At 44.6% G+C, this 18,598-nt stretch overlaps 1 protein-coding gene across 5 annotated transcripts in view; it reads right to left on the bottom strand.

Moving 5' to 3' along the window:
* Positions 1-18,598, bottom strand: part of SGCG (sarcoglycan gamma) — a 967,353-nt gene that overhangs the window by 543,381 nt on the left and 405,374 nt on the right. For 2 of the 5 annotated variants that reach the window (XM_085621590.1, XM_085621588.1), the window contains one exon: positions 1,119-1,313. In XM_085621590.1, the coding sequence (XP_085477716.1) occupies positions 1,119-1,313 (195 nt within the window). Of the gene's footprint in view, positions 1-1,118; positions 1,317-11,996; positions 12,311-18,598 lie in introns of those variants that run through there. The other 3 variants (XM_085621589.1, XM_085621591.1, XM_085621587.1) reach the window with 3 other exon arrangements.

Raw genomic sequence — 18,598 nt, 5'->3', positions numbered from 1 at the left:
AAAAAGAAATGTCATAGGATTAACCACATGCCAAAGTGCAGAATGGAATGTGTTCCTTATTACCATTGTTGGAGGGAGAGGACATCATGACCACTCTCGTAAGCCATGGGCCTCTCCAAACTCTACAATGGTAATAAATAGCATATTACACTCTTCACATACATGCACTGGCAGTTAATTTAATATGCTATACATTATCACTGTTGAGTGCAGGGACGATCCTCGACTCATAGGAGGTGGAGCCATGAATGGGTTATGATGCCACTCCCCACCTTCAACATATGGAATTATAGATATTATTCACCAAGGGATTCAGAGTGGCGAGTGAAAAACATCCCTACAATTCACTTTTTATCCATCTATGATTTTATGTTATGTATGGCCCCCAAAATCAACTGCCCCTGCTTTCAGCTGCTACACAGTGACATAGGAGTTATGAAGAGCATATGACTCTCTGCTGATCTGCATATATGGTTTGCGGTGTGTTGTTTCATCATGTTGAGACGCAGTACACAAAGACATGTAACCAGACCCCACCGACAATGGGTTTAATCTGCCGAGTTAGATAAACTCATTAAGCACGTCTTGTGACTGTGGGAACAGTTGTTTCCCTCCATAAAGTGATGGTGATGTTGAAAATGTTAGGCTGTAAGAAGTGATGTTTCCACTAAGTTATGCTGTCCTATGGTAATGATGCTGAATTAGACCCTTTCATTGCAGTACTAAACGTGTCACTACAGGTTTATTAATATCATTGTTCCCAATAACATACTTTATTATGGAACATATATTTCCTCTGGCATCCCAGATAGAGAGAGGAGGGAGAGAGGCACGGATGGGGAAGGAGGGAAAAGGGAATGAGGGATTAAGAAAGGGACAGTCGAATGAAAGGGAGAGAGCAGAGAGTTAAAGAAGCCCCTTTCGAAAGATTAATGCAATGTGGGTGCTTTCAGCTAAAATGAAAATAATAATTAATGAGGCAGAAAGACTTTCCTATTACAGACATGGAACCGGACATACATACCAAATAGATCAGGTGATAAAACAAGTGCACATAGTAAATGGTAATAACATGCATTAAAAAAACATGAAAGGTGCAAGCATAATGGAGCACTTACTGGAGAAAACCACATCACTTTAAGGATCCAGATTGTGAGTGCAAAGTTCACCACGAGGATGACCAGCAGGAGCAGGACAAAGAGGTAGAGGCAGCGCTTCCGCCATCCGTATATGCCGATGCTGTAGACATACTGGGGGTCCGGCCTCTCCAGGCTCGTGCCTTGTGTGCTTGTGGTGTATTGTTCCCGGACCATCTGCTGTGGGGGAAAGCCCAGGTTTAGTAACTAGCACATGTGCGGGAGACGCTCACAGATGCACACTGAGGAGTGCTTAGCTGGCCTTTGCAATACCAGAATACTTAGGTTTGTGGTGCAAACAGGTTTGCTCCACAGCACTAGAAAGTCAGCAAATGCATGCACTAGAAATGAAGTTGCAGCCTGTGGGGACAAGAAACATGACTTTCAACCCTGGCTTCTATGGCTGCCTCAGTTGTGTGATCTTCGGCACATAAAGTCATCTCTTCGTTACTGTACCTGCCTTTAAAAGAAGCATCTTGAGACAACTTCGTTTTTGTGCGCCACGGGGTCGGATTCACAGTCACTTGTGTACCTAAGTGAAACGGATGCATGCACTTGTAGCACTTTCAATGGATGCACGGTCACTAGAAACACCTTACCTGATGGGGATTTTTATGCAAAATAATGTTGCTCACACCGAAACGGGGCCGGCAGATTTTCTGTGTAAACTGATCTCCTGGCAAGGGTAGGTTGTGGTCCTTCACAGTGGTTCCACCCTCAAAAGCTATTGAGCTGAAACAACTTTGCAAGTTTAGGGGCATTCGCAAATTTATGCAGGTAGTTCCCCATCCTAAAAATATCAGAAGATTTACTCCTGTGGACTGTGGTGACAGAAATAACATCGATTTCAGGGCGGGGAGGAGGTTGGAGCCCTGCAAAAATAAGTAAGGTGTTGTAGCGGAGAGGTTTCTACACAGTTCCCTCCAGGAAGAACGTTACACACTGCATATGCCCTGTAGAGTTTTGTTACAAGGTCGATTAAGTAAAAGAAGCTCATAGGCAAGCTCCTGTGGTGTGTGGGATACCTCTGGTGCCAGACGTTTATGGAGATGCAAAACTTCCTGAATACATTGAGGCGTTTTAAACCGGTTGTTCAGAGACTCGGCCCAAAAAATATTTATCTGTTCAAAAAATCGTGGAAGCGCAATCACATTTTTCAAAGAGCCATCGCTTGCAGGTGTAGTATGTCCTTGTAACACTCACTAACATGCTGTGTACATATAGGTTAAACTTCCGATGTAGTTTCTAGAGCGCCTGTTTGCTTAGATAACCACTTTTGGCGCTATTAGCCGAGAGAAATATATAGAACGCGCATCGGGCTGACACAAGCCTTGAAGATGAGGATGACGTCAATGCAGGCCTATACACATCAGCTTTTACACTGGTTTGGAAGATGTGTGGCCTTCTTTCAGGGGAACTTACAGCGGGTATTGTTCTAAAAACTGATTGCTGGGAATCTCAATGCATTAGAAGAGCAGAGCTAAGCAAAACTTTCTGGACAAAATGTGATCCCGCATAAAGTTGTAGATTTGTGCAGGTCCACCGTCTTCAACAACATCTATACCCAGGGAGCAGAGATGTTATTTTATGTAACCTTAAACCAAGTAAATATATAATACTAAACAATTGCATGTTTCGATCCAAATTTGCTAACCGAAATGTATTTCTTTTACGACGTGTTCCCTGTTGAGACAATAGCAGCTAATGAACTAGTGCGCCACCTAGCGCCCCGGTGAGAAACAGCTGCACGGATCTTCCAGGGCTTGGTACCTAAAAACGCATCACACATGTACCCATACATTCGCAAATCCACAAACTAGAGAAGATCAATGATTTCAGTAGAGAGGGTACATCCGAATGGCAGACCTGGCAGTAAATAAACATGACCTGGGTCCCTATCGGACCCTATATTCATGTCCTTAGATTTACAGCAAAACCACCGATAATTTCTGAAACGCCACAATAGAAGCCGTCAAGGCAAGCAACGTAGCTTCTGTGAGCATTTCACACATATTAATCAATCTTGTTTTATCGTCTAAGAGTGTTGTTGTGTAATGTGTTTCATACAGCGTATTGCCCTTTCTAGGTGTCTGTGAGTGCAAGTTTATCCACGGAGTTTGTCAGTAGGTCATAGATAGATAGGGACATGGCCTCTCTGTTCTCCAGAGCTACCAAACTTACCCAGAACATTCACATCTCTATCTCGGAATTAACGAACCTCCTCCACCTCGCTGTACTTGCCCTAGCTAACCTCACGTCCCCGCCTGTCTGCACATCCCTGCACTTAACTGAGCACCCGAAACAGCCTCTTCCTCTAGTCTTGAGACAGCTTCGTCTCCGTAAACAACCTTGCCACCTCTCAGAGGAAGAATGCCTCGCTCTGGCCCTCTCCTACACCGCTTCTCCAATTCAAAGTCCACTAGACCTCACTGAAACTGAAATACTGGCCATCCTCCGAGATCATAACCCCACCACAGCTACCCCTCTTCCCTTTGACCGGAATTTCGAACATCCCATCCGCTTGGTCACTATCAACCCCAACAGGCCAGCCACCGTCCACAACAGAGCTGTGATCATGAGCAATCTAGCACCTGTCCATCAGTCTGCCCAAACTCCCGAAATCCCACCAAAATCCTCCCTGTCTGGTCTCTTAATCAACTGCCGATCGGCAGCTAAGCATGCTGCTGATATTGCTGATCTCATCCTTTGCAAAAAACTCGACTTAGCAATCCTAACAGAATCATGGCTCAATGATTCCTCATCCCCATACCTGGACCTCCTAGTCCCCCCTAACTACAATATCGCAAGACTGGATAGACAATCTAACAAGAAAGGAGGAGGCATCGCCTGCATCTATAGCTCCAACCTCCGCGTCACCGAACTTCTGGCGGACTCTACCGAATCCTGCGAATACCTCGCTCTCGCTATTTGCAACAACTCCACCCTACTATGTAATCTTCACATCTTCTACCACCCCCCAGGTACGAACGACTCTTTCACCGACCACCTCATGGAAATCATCTCAGCTAAGACTCCCACCAACTCCAAAGATATCTTCTTAGGCGATTTTAACCTACACTGGAACGATCCCAAGGACCCACATGTCAACGCCATCAAAGACCTCCTGGCAGATCAAGCCCTGACCCAGGCCTGCTCACTACCTACTCATTCAAAAGGGGCAACCCTTGACTGGATCATCTCCAAAGAATCATCTGTCCAGCTCATCTCTATTGACCCATGCGACTGGTCTGACCACCACGCCATCACCTTCCATCTACCTGGCACCATCAAGACAAAAGCACCGCAACCAACGATTCCTAAACGCTGGATCAGAGACACCAAGAACTTGGACCGAAATGAACTGGTGGCCCGCTGTAAATCCAACCTCCCACCCCCTTCGCATCTCTCATCAGTCAGTGACCTCAATGATCACTATTCTGCGACCATCTCAAACATCCTGGACGATCTAGCCCCACTAAAACTGAAAAGAACCCAAATCAAAGACAGAAACCCCTGGTTCACGGGTTCCCTTAATGACGAGAGGAGAGCCCTCCGGCAAGCTGAAAGAGCCTGGAGGCAACACCCCTCTACTGCACACCTACAACTCCTCCGCCAGGCCAGAAATACCTACAACAGGAACATTCTCAACTCAAAAAAAGACTTCTTCAGAACAGAACTTGAGAAAGCTAAGAACAGACCCCACAAGCTCTTCGAATTGGTCAAACACCAATCTAACAAACTGGCCAAATCTTCTAAAGAAACCCCCAAATCTCTTATATCCTCTGAAGAATTCTCCTCTTTCTTCACTGACAAAATCTTGGCCCTTGGAAACGAACTCAACACCATCACATACCCCCAACCCCCACCTGACCCGTCTCCTCCCACATCGACACTCCCACAGGCCACTCCCAAAAATCACGCTCACTGGTCCATCTTCAAAGACTATGATGAAGACTCCATCTCCAAAATCCTCTCTACCTTAAAACCGAACAACCATTTCAATGACCCGCTCCCTGCCAACTGCCTTACGGTCGTCGCCCAATCCATTATTCCCAGCTGGACTTCAATAATCAATGCCTCCCTTCAGCAGGGAATAATGCCAGACTCTCTAAAAGCCGGCCAAGTCCTCCCCATCCTGAAAAAGCCATCGCTGGACCCAGCCTCCCCAGACAACTTCAGGCCCATCTCCAACATCCCCCTCTTAGCCAAAGTGTTGGAGAAATGTGTGCAACAGCAGCTTAGTCACCACATCAACAACTTCCACCTCCTTGATGACTTTCAATCCGGATTTAGACCGGGGCACAGCACAGAAACCACCATGCTTCACATAGTCGATGATGCCCTCCAAGCCCTCGACCAAGGCAAAACCTGTCTCCTAATCCTCCTGGACTTATCCTCGGCCTTCGACACAGTCAACCATGAAAAATTACTCGAACGCCTCAAACTCAGAATGGGCTTAGATGGCACTGTTCTAGATTGGTTTAGTTCCTTCCTCCATAACCGGTCACAGAGATTCCTGATTGATGGCAACCTTTCTTCACCATCGCCGGTCACAGTTGGAGTCCCCCAAGGATCAACCCTGTCCCCCACCCTCTTTAACCTCTACCTAGAACCGCTTACCGAAGTATTGCGCGCAGCTAACATCTCCTATCATATGTATGCCGATGACACCCAGATCTACATCAAAACCTCTTCTCTCGAAGAGATTATCTCCCTGAACGAAGCCCTGATACTCACCGTACAATGGCTCGCATCCAACCAACTTAAACTCAATGCAAAGAAAACAGAATTTCTCCTGATCTCCCCTCCCAATGCCAACTTAGAGATTCAATCATGGATCAAGGCTATTACAGCCTTAAACTGCCCACCGACCATTGTGAATTCGGCTAAATCCCTGGGCATTACCCTTGACACAAACCTTAACATGAGGGACCACATAAATTCTATGGCTAAAACAGCCAGATTCCATCTGAGCTACCTTAGGAAATTGAAACCCTTCCTTGATGCCCCTGACCTAAAAATGGCAGTTCAAGCACTCGTCATCTCTAGACTGGAATATGGCTGCTCAACCCTCTCGGGCTTACCCAAGATCTCCCTGGCACCTCTAAAAGCCTGCCTCAACGCGGCTGCCAGACTACTGACTGGCACTAGGAAATATGATCATATTTCCCCACTCCTGAAAGCTCTCAACTGGCTTCCCTTGGAGGCAAGAATACAGCTCAAACTAGCATGCATCACGCACAAAGCTTTACACTCTAACTCCCCCGCATACCTGACACAGAAACTCATGATCTCCGGAGGAACCAGAAACTCCAGATCCGCCAGGGATTTCCTGCTCCAACCTGCACGTTTTCGGAAAAATAAAACGTACAATCGGGCCTTCTCAGGGGCTGCTCCACGAATATGGAACTCTCTCCCACCCCACATCAGAAGAATCCCCTCACTGTCTCACTTCAAAAAGGATGCCAAAATCTTCCTTATGGGCAAATTTCTCGTCTAACACTACCTCAACTACTTCTTTGGCATAGCCTATGACGGCCCACTACCTCCCCCCTACCTACCGGGTCTCCCGAAACACCAGAATCTTGGGACCGGGTTAGAATTATTGAAAATGTACTCTGTAAATATGGTTTGTCGCTCTTTGTAATCGGTTATGTAAAATGTAAATACATACGTTGTGTATATATATTCCTGCACTATACTGCTACTTGAGCTGTAACTGGTTGACTCTAAATCTGTCTGTATATTGCTTTGCTCCCCTGTAAAGCGCTCTGATACCCTAACGGGTCAAGTTCGCGCTCTATAAAACACATAAAATAAAATAAAATAAAATAAAATAAAATAAAGATGTTCAGAACACAAACTCATCCAATCCTTGGCCTCTGTGCAGAGTGCACAGAGCAACAGTCAAGACAATTATAATTGTGATCCCATACAAGTGTGTGAAGGAGGTACACACATTTCAAAATATTGGCAAGTCTAAAAGGGAAATACAATACTTACAAGTGAGTGGGTGTGTTGTGTTTGTAGGGGGACGATGATGTGAAGGAGATGCAAAAAGGTACATGCAGGGTAGAGTGAAAAGAGGGTGCAGAAGAGGGCAGAGATTGGGTGTGAGATATGCAGATGGAAGATTTCAGAAAGATGTGGGGGAGAAAAAGGGTCCAAATGTCTAGCAGAGTGAGAGACTACAGAGGAAAGTAGTGCAAAGGGAATAACAGGAGGGACTGAGACACTCCGAAGACCACTAATCCTTCCACAGACCTCAGCAATGTGTCATTCACAGTTTCATATTTTCAGAAAATAAACCATTTACATTCTGATTATTCACAACAAAATCATTTTTACTCATTTATCTGGCACTTCTAGTAAGCATATGCAAAGCCATAAGGTCTGGTTTGTTCTAGGGCAGTGGCGGCTCGCAGAGGGAGTGCTGCAGGGGAGTGGGTTGGGGCGGGGGTGGGTGGGGGGGGGGTAGGGGGTTCGGATATACGACGGGCAGCAGTAAAGTAAGTAAATAAATAAATAAAACGATTTACCTTACGCTCGCTGCATCGCCGAGTTGGTGCAGCGAGCACAAGGTAAATAGTTTTATTTATTTATTTACTTACTTTACTGCTGCCCGTCGTATATCCGACTCCACTACCTCCCCCCCCCCACCCAGCCCCTCCCCGCCCCGCTGCACTCCCTCTGCGAGCCGCCACTGTAAATATCTAGGGATAGGTCTGTTTTTGTGTGACATGTTTTCATGCAGTAACATTCGTCACATGAGACCCCAAAAAAAGTTTGGTTGGAATGTTCTGAGATGTACAGGATTTTAGTTGAAATGTTTTAAAACACCCCCTTCTTTTTATTAGGCCATGTCTAATGGAAAGGATTCCTGATTACACTTCTTAGGCCACGCGCCTTTTAGACCTCCCGCAAGTTTCTTCATCCAACTTAAAGCCCTGGGAATATCAATCCCCCCTCCCCCCCAAAAAAAATAATGTACACCCATCACACAATTGTGCATATATGGGAGACATTCACATGACTTTCGGCCTGGGCCCGGGGAGGTTTATTTACTAAAATGAAAATGAGTAGAAGAGTGACATCACACACACTATGCTGTCAGATGACATCACAAGGTTGACCTCTTGTCCCATTCTTAACCCGCCGCAGCCTCCTATTTGCTTCCTAAGGGTTTAAGGAAAGAGAGGGAAGCAAAACTACAGAGTAAAGATGAGTCATAAATCTGTGATTCTAAGAGCTCTATTTAAGTTGTACCCCCGTCATTCTTCTCATGAACCTGATCCCAGTGGTTGCAAGGCTAGCATTATAGTTGCCTCAGGATAAGCCAGGAATAACAGCCGCTGTTACCCCTAGCTAACACCTATGCCATGAGTGGCCACTCTAGAGTCCTGTCTATAAAACAGCTGCACTTTGCTGGCTAGGATTAGATTATGGTTTTAATGGTAAAGGTAAAACTAAAAGTCCCAAAATGCACCATCTCTGCCATTATAAATGCAAGACTTGCTGAACTTCTCACACATGCCTTTTGGCATTTATGATTCCTCAAAGGGCAACTTTTAACAAAAGATGAGCTATATTGAATGTTTTGGTTCTTGGTGCTGGTGCTGCTAAAATGCATCAATACGAGTAATCCAGGGGTCACATTCGTACTGGCCTTGCAGTTTCCGCATAGTATTGAAGTGCAACAAACAGTGGTGGTTTAGTTTCATCATTCTTATAACTTTCACAGCATAATGTCATAGTTACCTACCTTTCGTGACAAAAAAGGGAGAGTAACCTTCACTTTGCAAAACCACTTATTCCCATAATGATTCTCACTGGAAATTACATGGCAGGACCTTCGGCCCGATGTTCAGGGTAACCAGATGGCTCCATGTTACTAGGACATTACTTTTTCATTCCTGGACTTTGCTTTTACATATTATTGTTAGCAGATGTGTTGGTCCAATAGCTTCAGTTAAAAGGAACCAAGACGACATTTCCCAAAATGCACCGATATGTTAACTCAAACTTAGAACAGGAAAAATGGTGTCCTTCTGAGATGGAATCATCTGGTCACCCAATCAATTGCGATATAACAGGAAATCATATCAGATAGGAAGGGACTCATATAGGAGGAGATGAGTGCTGAGCCCAAGGGCAGAGGAGACACTAAATGTCTGTGAGGAGCCGTGGACTGATCCAGCGGAAGGCCAGGTTGAACATTTCACAAATCAACAAACTACTCACACTGGGCCCATATACACATTTCAAGTTCCCTGACCTTTCTGCTGGGGGTCAAGTTTTGTTTCAATTTGATTTGAATTAGTCAATCTCTAACTAATCTTCACAGATCAACACTCTTCCCTTGGTCAGTAGACCCTTAGTTGAGTAGTTGATGGTGATATTAACAAATTAATTAATCTATCTTATACCAGTCAATAAAATAATCACAGGAGAACAAATCCAGCAGTCTGACTCGGCTTTGAGATCCATACCTCAAGCCGAGCCATCAAAAGATGTAAATGAAGCAACAAATGTCATGGAGAAGTTACAATAAAGACTTCAAACTTGAACATTTCTCAGTGTCTCAATTAAATACATATGATTATGTTGGAGAATTGAGTGACATATATATTAAAAGTATTTTATTTTTGTTTAAACATTTAACATTGTGAATATCCCTAGGCCCAGAAAGTTGCTGCGAGTCACACAAAACGTGCCAGGTTGCCCTGTTCACTATTTATAGGGCAAATACTGTTATTAAATGAGGAGCAATATTATGTTATTTGTATTAGCCATACAAAAGTGAGGTTTGTGTAGGGTGCAGATCCTGTAGTGAATTGTGCTAAAATGTGGCTGGTTAAAGAAATGGATACATAGTGAAGTAACATCATGAGCTGTGTGGATCAAACAATTTGATGAAGTGGGGAAGCCAGACTGGCGTCCAGGATTGTATATAGTGCAGTTCCGAGACTGTAGGGTTACATTCTTCTCTCTTCCATTTAACACCAAAGGAGTGTCAGTTCTTACTCAACTAGCGTTAGTGTATTGAGTGCAATAAATGTACTTATTACACCTTAAATCAAACTGACAGTATAAACACATCTTTTTAAAACAGTTATAAGTTGTAAAGGCGTACTTGTCTTGTTTGAATGTTTCCACAGGCACTGAAGTTCAAACACTGACAAAACATGCATGTCAGAAACCAAGATCCAGCAGTAAGTGTTGCATTGAAAAATTGTAACCCAAGATGCAGACTCAGTGGCGGCTCCGAGACCTCTTTGGATTTTAGTAATTATTGGACGGTGAGGATTGAGGTGTTCTTTTTCTCAAGTCAGCCAAGCCAGCAGTAACATCAACATAATAAAATTGCATCTCCTGTCTCCCTCACTTTACAGGGTCGCCGGACTTTGCAGACGGATTTAGGCATGCCTCAAATCCTCAATGACTGCCCTTAAGTATTCATTAAAACAAAGAGGCAATATAGCCCTCCCATGATTTGCTACTCAGGATGCAGTGGTACAAGGAGACATACACAGCTCTGTCTGCCAATATTTCATCTTCAATTTCTGCTTTAAAAGGCATGGTTGAGACAGCCCCTGTGCCCCCTCCACTACAAGATATTGGGGGTGGGGAGTAATAACCACCCCTGTCCCACGCAGGTTCCCGGGTGAGCATCACAAGGACATCATGATTAGTGGAACCAGATGACTCCATATTATCAGAATACAGCGTTTACACTTCTGGGTTAGATTTAAAGTATAAGTGTATTCAGGGAGATGTAGTCTTGGTTCATTTTACTTGAGTCAATTTGCTCAACAAACCAACAATGCTATGTAAAAGCAAAGTTGGGAAATAGAAAAATGGTATGTAGTTGACAAGGAGCCATCAGGTCGCCGCATCACGAGGAATGAATTGCATGAGATGAATAAAAGTCCTTGGTGCAGTTTGGCCAGTTTGAATCTCGCTAACACATATTCATCACCAAGGTGACTGCCAAGCAACTCCATGTTGCGAATGACATCGTCAGCAAGTCCTGGCTTTTCAGCGAACAACATTTTAGACCAGTTTGTTAAATGAAAATATAGGAGTGCAGGTACTCACTATTTAGAGTACCTGTTTGCTCCTGACAACTGTTGGTACTCTCCTGGTAAATGTACTGCAGCAGTGAGGGCTAAGAAGTGCTGGTATGTTCCCTTTCAAATTGAAGAAGTGCAGGTACTCAGTACAAGACAGTAGACTGCTGTGGACTGTGGGATCTTTTAATTTAAAAGAACGATGTCAGAATTAAGACTTCAAGGCGCACAATACAACATGAAGCTGGACAAAAATCCAGGGGTGACGAAATGTATTATGGTATGCGGACAACTATCAGTATGTAGCAAACACTGCTGTACAGTACAGTGTTGCCAGGTAGTGACTCGGAGCAGCTGAAAGGCGTGTGCTTCAAATGACAGTACTTTGAGTTGTTGGTAACATTCCGCTTGCTGAAGCAGTGTCTTAAATGGGAATATAGAAGTGTGGATACACATTTATTAAAGTACCTGTTTGACGGTACTCTCCCATTAAAGGTATTTCAGCACTGCTTAGAATTGCAGGTACTCTCAAATTAATTGAACTGCAGCAGTGCTTAGAAGTGCAGGTACTCTCCCTTTCAAATAAAAGAAGTACAGGTACACAGTACAGGGCAGAACCTATCTGCCCATATAAAGCAACCCATAGGTACGAAACGCGCCTAAACGCTATTAAATGGAATTGCAATTACTTGCGGTTCGCCAAGTGCCAACACTTCAACCTACAGTGCCAGGAAGTCAAGACAACGTCTTCATAAACAGGAATGTCCAAAACATGAAAAATGTTGCTTACCAGATGGTGATCTTTCAGGTCATGCGAATTGTCATCAAAACGCTCTTTTCAACCGCAGACGTAACTCGGGCGAACACATGCAGCAACTTAAAAGTGAGCCGAGATGGAAGGATTCTGGTGCAGCGCTGTTTCCCAAAAGCAACACCGGTGACCATCTGTCCAGGTCCACGGAGGAAAAGAGAGAAAAATAATCGCGTAATCTGAGGGATCCCTTGCATCCAGGCTGAGCCCTGAAGTAATGTGAGTCCATTTGCTCCCGGGCAGGATGGCGAGCCCATTTCCTACAGCATCACATCCACGGATGACGGGAACTGCTCCAGACTGGTGGGACTGACTGAGAGGCGCGAGCGTTTCAAGCACGCCTGCTCTCGCGCCTCGAGTGCACGTCCTGATGGGGATTCATTCATTGGGTGAGGGCAGGCGCGCGCCACTCACCAGGGTGATTAAATCAGAGCCGGGTTCACCTGCTGCTTGGAATGCCTGAGACACAAGCGCTGCTGCGGAGGAGCGTCCTGCGCGGGGAGCTGGAGCTTTCAGCGGGGCGGCTCTGCTGCGGCGGGTTCTCTCCTCATGATGATGTGCTCTTAAGATTTCCGCGGCGCCGAGAACCTGAGGGACTCGCTTGTTTCTAACAGCAACGGGGACGGAGCCTGTCACACAGGAGCGCGGATAGACATCTGCAATGAGCACAGCAGTCCGCTATGTCCGTACATCCATGGGGCTGCCTGTTCGATTCCACTCTGCAGAGCCTGTACCCTACTGCGAGTTTGACAATCAGCCCGTACCCCCTTTTCAAGGTTTCGTGTAAACATGCATTTATTATAAAACATGCATCTATTATACGTTTGCGAAATTTTACATACCTTCCAACCACACCCAGGGTTGAAGTTACCAATAGTGCATTAGGTGCAGTGGCAGCAGGCTCCAGGGGGTTGTCTACCTTTTACTACCCATCAAGAGGAAAGGGAGCATTAACATTTCAGGTAAAAAGGAGAGACAAATAGATACTCATTTAGAGGCTGATTTTTACAAAGTGAAAACAGAAAACCTGGATTAAGTGCTGGTTCCCCGCTTAACCAAACTTTGTGATTTTGTCAAATATTTTATTTCACTGCTCTTCCCTTTTCTTCATTATCACATATGAAAACACTTTAAGATATTTGAGTTCAGAATACCGTCTGTACAAAAATCTACTGTATTTAATTTAATAGCCATAATGGCGGAGGTAACATGACTACTGTCTTGACTCTTAGTTAAAGGAATTAATGGCATGGACACCAGTCGCGGCTGGCAAGATCTGCGGGTGGGGGTGCAGGTGGTCGCGGGGGGGGGGGTTAATTTTAAATAAATAAAAAATAGCAACTTACCTTTGCAACCCAGTCCCGCGTCGTCCCGCATCCTCTCCACACAGGAAGCAGGCAGCCTCCCTCCTCTCCCCTAAGCCAATCACAACGCTACAATGGCAGCATTGTGATTGGCTGGGACGCCGACCGTACAGTCGTCTAAGGGGAGGCCATTTTCCAGCCTACATGGAGAAAACCGCAGAGTGCGTATGACTGGTTTGGTCAGCCCTGGGGCCGACCAAACAGTCAGCGCCCACAACAGTGGGCAAGCCACTCCTCCCCTGCCCTGGTGCAGGACCATCCACCCGCCCCCAACCAAACCCTTCTGCTTTCTCGTAATGCGAGAAGCAGAAACATAAAATGGTATTTATAATACCATTTTATGTTTCTGCTTCTCACACTATGAGAAAGCAGTGGAGCGATGCTCCTCCGCCCACATGGAGGAGCCGCCCCTGATGGTCACCTGGGCGGGGGCAGGAATAGTTCTAAGTTCATGTTTAAAAACTATCACTATTAATAAGTACTTCTCAGTACAGTGCTACAATATGACATTAATGTCAAAGCTTGTACATGTTAAATAAATTCATTTTTATTTAATTTGAAAGAGACTTTATCATTTTATGTGAAGTTTATCGTATGATTTACATGACAAACATTTTCAGGGCTCGCTCATGCTTGCTCATGCTCTAAGACGACGCCCAGTGATCGAAGTGGGGAAAAAAAGTAGGGGAACTGTGGGCGGAGAATCAGAGGGCAGGAATAACCCTAAATTGGGATCAGTGGACATAGTCAAAGGTGTGGCCAGAATGCGTAAAACGTTCACATTTTTAGTATATGGCCTTTTACTGACCAGTTACAGCTTATTATGTAATTGAATTCAGCCGATGGATACACATGATTATTCAAGGTTTAATATGAGTTATTGACATTAAAATACATTCACAAAGTGGGATATGTTTCTAATCACAGAATGTCCCAATACTCTTAAAAGTGGAAGCACACTCCATTTGTCTCCGAGCCATGGAGTTTCTGTCATCAGCACTTCTCCTCCCTTTTTTCACAAGAGCAGTTCAAACATGAATGGCAAAATATCCTAGCTTGCAAATGTTTTCTATATAATTATGGCTCTGCCATGTTTGCCTTCATAATACAACATCTGCTGCATAAGCTGACAATTTTAACTAATAAATTGTTTGCAGCTCAAAGAGATTAAAAGTTACTAAAAAATGTGACTTGTGTTGCTGCAAAGTGGACTGCCCTTTGCAAAGGTTTACTGATCACCTTTCTCACTGCTGTATTTGAATGTTACACTGGTACTAATAAGACAAAATCTTTCCAGAGACGGTTAGCATGTGTAAAAATGTCCCCAAAAAAGTATCAGAAAATATATTGCATTATGCTGCAGCCTTTTTTTGCTGCATAATTTAGTCAACACTGCGGCATAATTTTGTCCTCCTTTGCTGCATAATTCAAGTGGCCCCAAAGCAGGCAGCACATGTTAAAAGTGCTTGTGCATGAAGCAGAGAGACTGTGAAGATTGCAAACTTAGTTTTGTGTGCGTGCAAATCCTGCATTGCCGATCCCTGGTGAGTTGCAGGTACTACTGCTGAACCAAGGCCAATTGAGGTACCAATGAGTGAGGCGGACTGGCCTCAACGGTAGGGCTGGCTTTACCGCTGGTGGCGTCCTGTGCAACAATGTTTGTTAGTGCTCCCAATGACCACCTCTGCCACGGATTCCCTCACTACCACCCTTTAACAGTGCCCCTCAAGTCTCCATAACCACACTCTCTCTCAGATGCATTCAATTTGATTTACAGCGTCACTCTTACTAGTGTAGGGTGTCAGGGCACTTTAAATCACACACATTACACAGAGATAATCAATTATACATGTGTAAATCACTGTATAGGAAAGGTTATATAAGACTAAGGACTACAAGGTCACATGACAACCATACTAGTAGGTAGTATAGTTTAATAGTGATTGATCTGGAGAAACACAAACTCAGAATTTACAACATAATACCATGGTTTGGGGTTCTCTTTGATAGTCAGAATTGATTTCTATACAAATGAACACATTTTGCAACATTGGCATAATCAAAGATTGGGTGAAGAAACCATAGCTCTCTAATTTATACCTTGCAGTTTGCATGCAGCTCTTAGATGACAGTTAATATCCCACTGTTCTATGTTAGGACTTTAACTTATAAATTGCAAGTAACAAAAGGTTCTCGCTGACCAAAGCAGTAACCAAGTGACCTATTTACATTATGTGCACTTTGTGATCTGCATTGTACATGTTCTTTGCAGCAGGCACATTAACCCTCTGCACTACCTTTCTATGAGCCAAAACTTCCACTAGACAAACCTCTGACCTCTCTCTAGGAAGAACATTATTCACCGGAGTTATCATCACATTTATATTGTTGCTGACTCTCCCACCCAAAGTCAACGCCTGGTGCAGTCACACTAGTCACACTGCCCTAGAGCCGGCCATTCTCAGGGGTCCTATGACCCCAGTGACAGAGTCACTGTTGCTCTAGGGTGTGCTGCTTCAAAGCCTGTCCGCTAGACTGGAGGTGAACTTCAGTATGGATTGTGGTGGACACGCCTTCAAGGATAACCCACACTTGCCACCTCTAGGGCCCATCTACTGGTGCTAAGAAACCAGGGCTTCTAAGGCCTTGTGGAGCCTTCTAAGGTCTAGCATGGGAATGTGCTCTCTCGGGAGAGTGGTCTGGTGGACTGGTCATGAAGGCTGAACTTGGTTTTCCAGTTCCAAATTCGGCAGCTGTGATGATAGTGCCACATCCTCTCCCCCACTCACCACCATACTGCCCCACTGAAAGAAACTGGCACTGCCTTCAACTACAACCCAATTGTGCCCCGCTATAAACACCTGGATGCGCCTGGATTCAAATTACGCTCTAGACAAGAGTAATATGCTGCCTAAAAAAAAAAGTAAAAACATCCTGAAAAAAGCAAGCACTCCTAGGGAATGCAAGATTAAGAAAAGCATGGGTAATGTAAGAAGGAACAACATGGTTACCTCAACGCTTTTGCACTCATTAATCAGGAATCAGCAAGTGTTTTTGCCTGAAAAGGTAAGGGCAGGAAGGTATCCGCTTTAATATCCATTGCTTTTAAAAAGACCACATAGCCACGGTACCCATTTTGTTTACCAATCCACCCATAAATCAGGCATTTCAGTACCTTCCGGATTGGTACCCTTACCCACTCAGGGAAAACAATGCTGTTCAAAGAAAGACAAGAAAATAAAAGTAGCGCTACAGGGCAAACTCTGTCAAGTGATGCTGATGTGTTTGGGTGTGCATACAATCAATCCGACCACTTTGCGATCACTGTCTTGCTTTATTTAGTTATTTATTTATTTTTCATATTTTGAAATTCCCGGAGCTGCACTTTGGAATAGAAAAATGTAAAAAAAAAGACGACATTTCTAGCAAATGTGTTTTTCTTTTTTTGGATCCATCTCACAGGGGAACAAATAAACGAAAGGAGGAAATAGAGGGTGAGAAGCATTTCATGAAGTTGCATTTTCAGTAAGTGAGGAGTAGCTAGACAGAAAGAGAAGTAATAAGAGGGAGAAAGAGATAGGGGCTGCTGCCTGCGGCAGATCAGAAGTGGACGCTTTCCTTGTCTTCTCAGGGCAAAAAAGTACAAGCTGTCCTTTTCCTTTTCTGCCTGTTTCGCCAGTCCTCGAACGGCCACGAAAGCCGAGCCTTATCTCTAGGCCTTGGCTATTTCTGCCGTCCTGGGACGCATGTTTAAAATAAAAAAAGTAGGGGAGCGGAATCTATTGGATTAAAGAATTAGGGGCACGCCCACTCTGACCACTGGCCACGCCACACCCTTGGCTTGTCTCTGGCTCGCCTCTTCCTGGCAATTTGTTGTCTCGCCACCACTATTCTGACCATCCCGGAAGGCGCCATAGCGTCTTAGTGTTGATTCAATTGATACTTTGATTTAGGCACTAACATCATTTCCTGCACAACTTATAAATAGTCTACAATCTTTTTTTTGTGTGTCAAGTGATCAAGAGTTTTCAGTAAAGTAGTGGGTATACAAACGTTGCAATTTAGCCAAAACCTTTAGGGGTGCCATTAAGTCCTTATCATCAAACTTCATATTAAAGGAGTAGGTATATATATATATATATATATATATATATATATATATATATATATATATATATATATATATATATATTGTCTACTGGCAGTCGCCAGTAGATAGTTATAGTTAGGACCTATTTTCCATAGGCAATCCGCAACATTCTATTTGGAATAACGTTGGCGCCGGTTGATGAATCCTCGCAAAATTTTCCAAACTTTTGGCCAGCTCCGCTACACTCCTACCCTGAAAGCTTTGCGGTGATCCGTCAAGCGGGGGCCGAGAAAAAAGGGGGGTCCCAAAACGCGTTTTCCCCATGCAATTTCCCATAGGATCTGTTGTCGCAGCTACAGCCCGAACCACTGAACGGAATGACACCAAATTTGGCAAAGAGGTAGTCCTCAGTTCGGACTCGTGCCTTTTGCATATATGGTGTGAATCTGTTCAGTAGTTCCTGAGAAAATTAGGGTAAAAAAGTTAGTGATATCTATGGCCGGGGAGGATCCGCGGACCGTAACTGCACCGTAAGCGCACCCTCCCCGAACCGAGCGCGCACCCTCCCGATCGCGCGCAGAATGCTAATTGGCTGTCGAGTGTCTCTCTACATTCGAAACCAGGAACTGTTGGTGGCCATTTTCTGCCTCGGTAGAAGCGAGGCTGAAGATGCAAGGGGAATAAGTGTGTAAAACATATAAAGGGGGCAGAGTGGAAATACTCTGACCCTCTAGAGGTGCTTAGGGGATCCCAGAAGGACCCCCTGGGGCCCCTTTTTTTTTTTTAAACCGGCAAAATGCGCACTTGGTGCGCGCATCCTATCGCGTTGGATGCACGGATCCTCTCGCGGTGGGTTCGCGGTTCCAAGGGAAAAAAAATGAAATTGTTGGGAGATAAAGATTAAGCTTAAGTGTTTTGTTCTTGAGTGGCTCTAAAAAGAGCCGTTGTGTTCATTGAGAGTTTTTGGTACTTATAAGTACGAGCAGCACTGGCAAGATCTTAAAGCTGCCAGTTCCGCAAAAGATTACAGATTATTCTGGAATATTGTTAAATGGGGGAGAGGGGGTCTCCGAGAACCACCTTCCAACCATGTTTCGCAGAGCAACTGGTTGGACTACTTTGGTCCC

This window comes from Triturus cristatus, chromosome 8 (assembly GCF_964204655.1).
Source record: "Triturus cristatus chromosome 8, aTriCri1.1, whole genome shotgun sequence".
Classification (NCBI taxonomy): domain Eukaryota; kingdom Metazoa; phylum Chordata; class Amphibia; order Caudata; family Salamandridae; genus Triturus; species Triturus cristatus.
The sequence above is the reverse complement of the archived record's forward strand: the minus strand, read 5'-3'. Positions and strand labels throughout refer to the sequence as shown.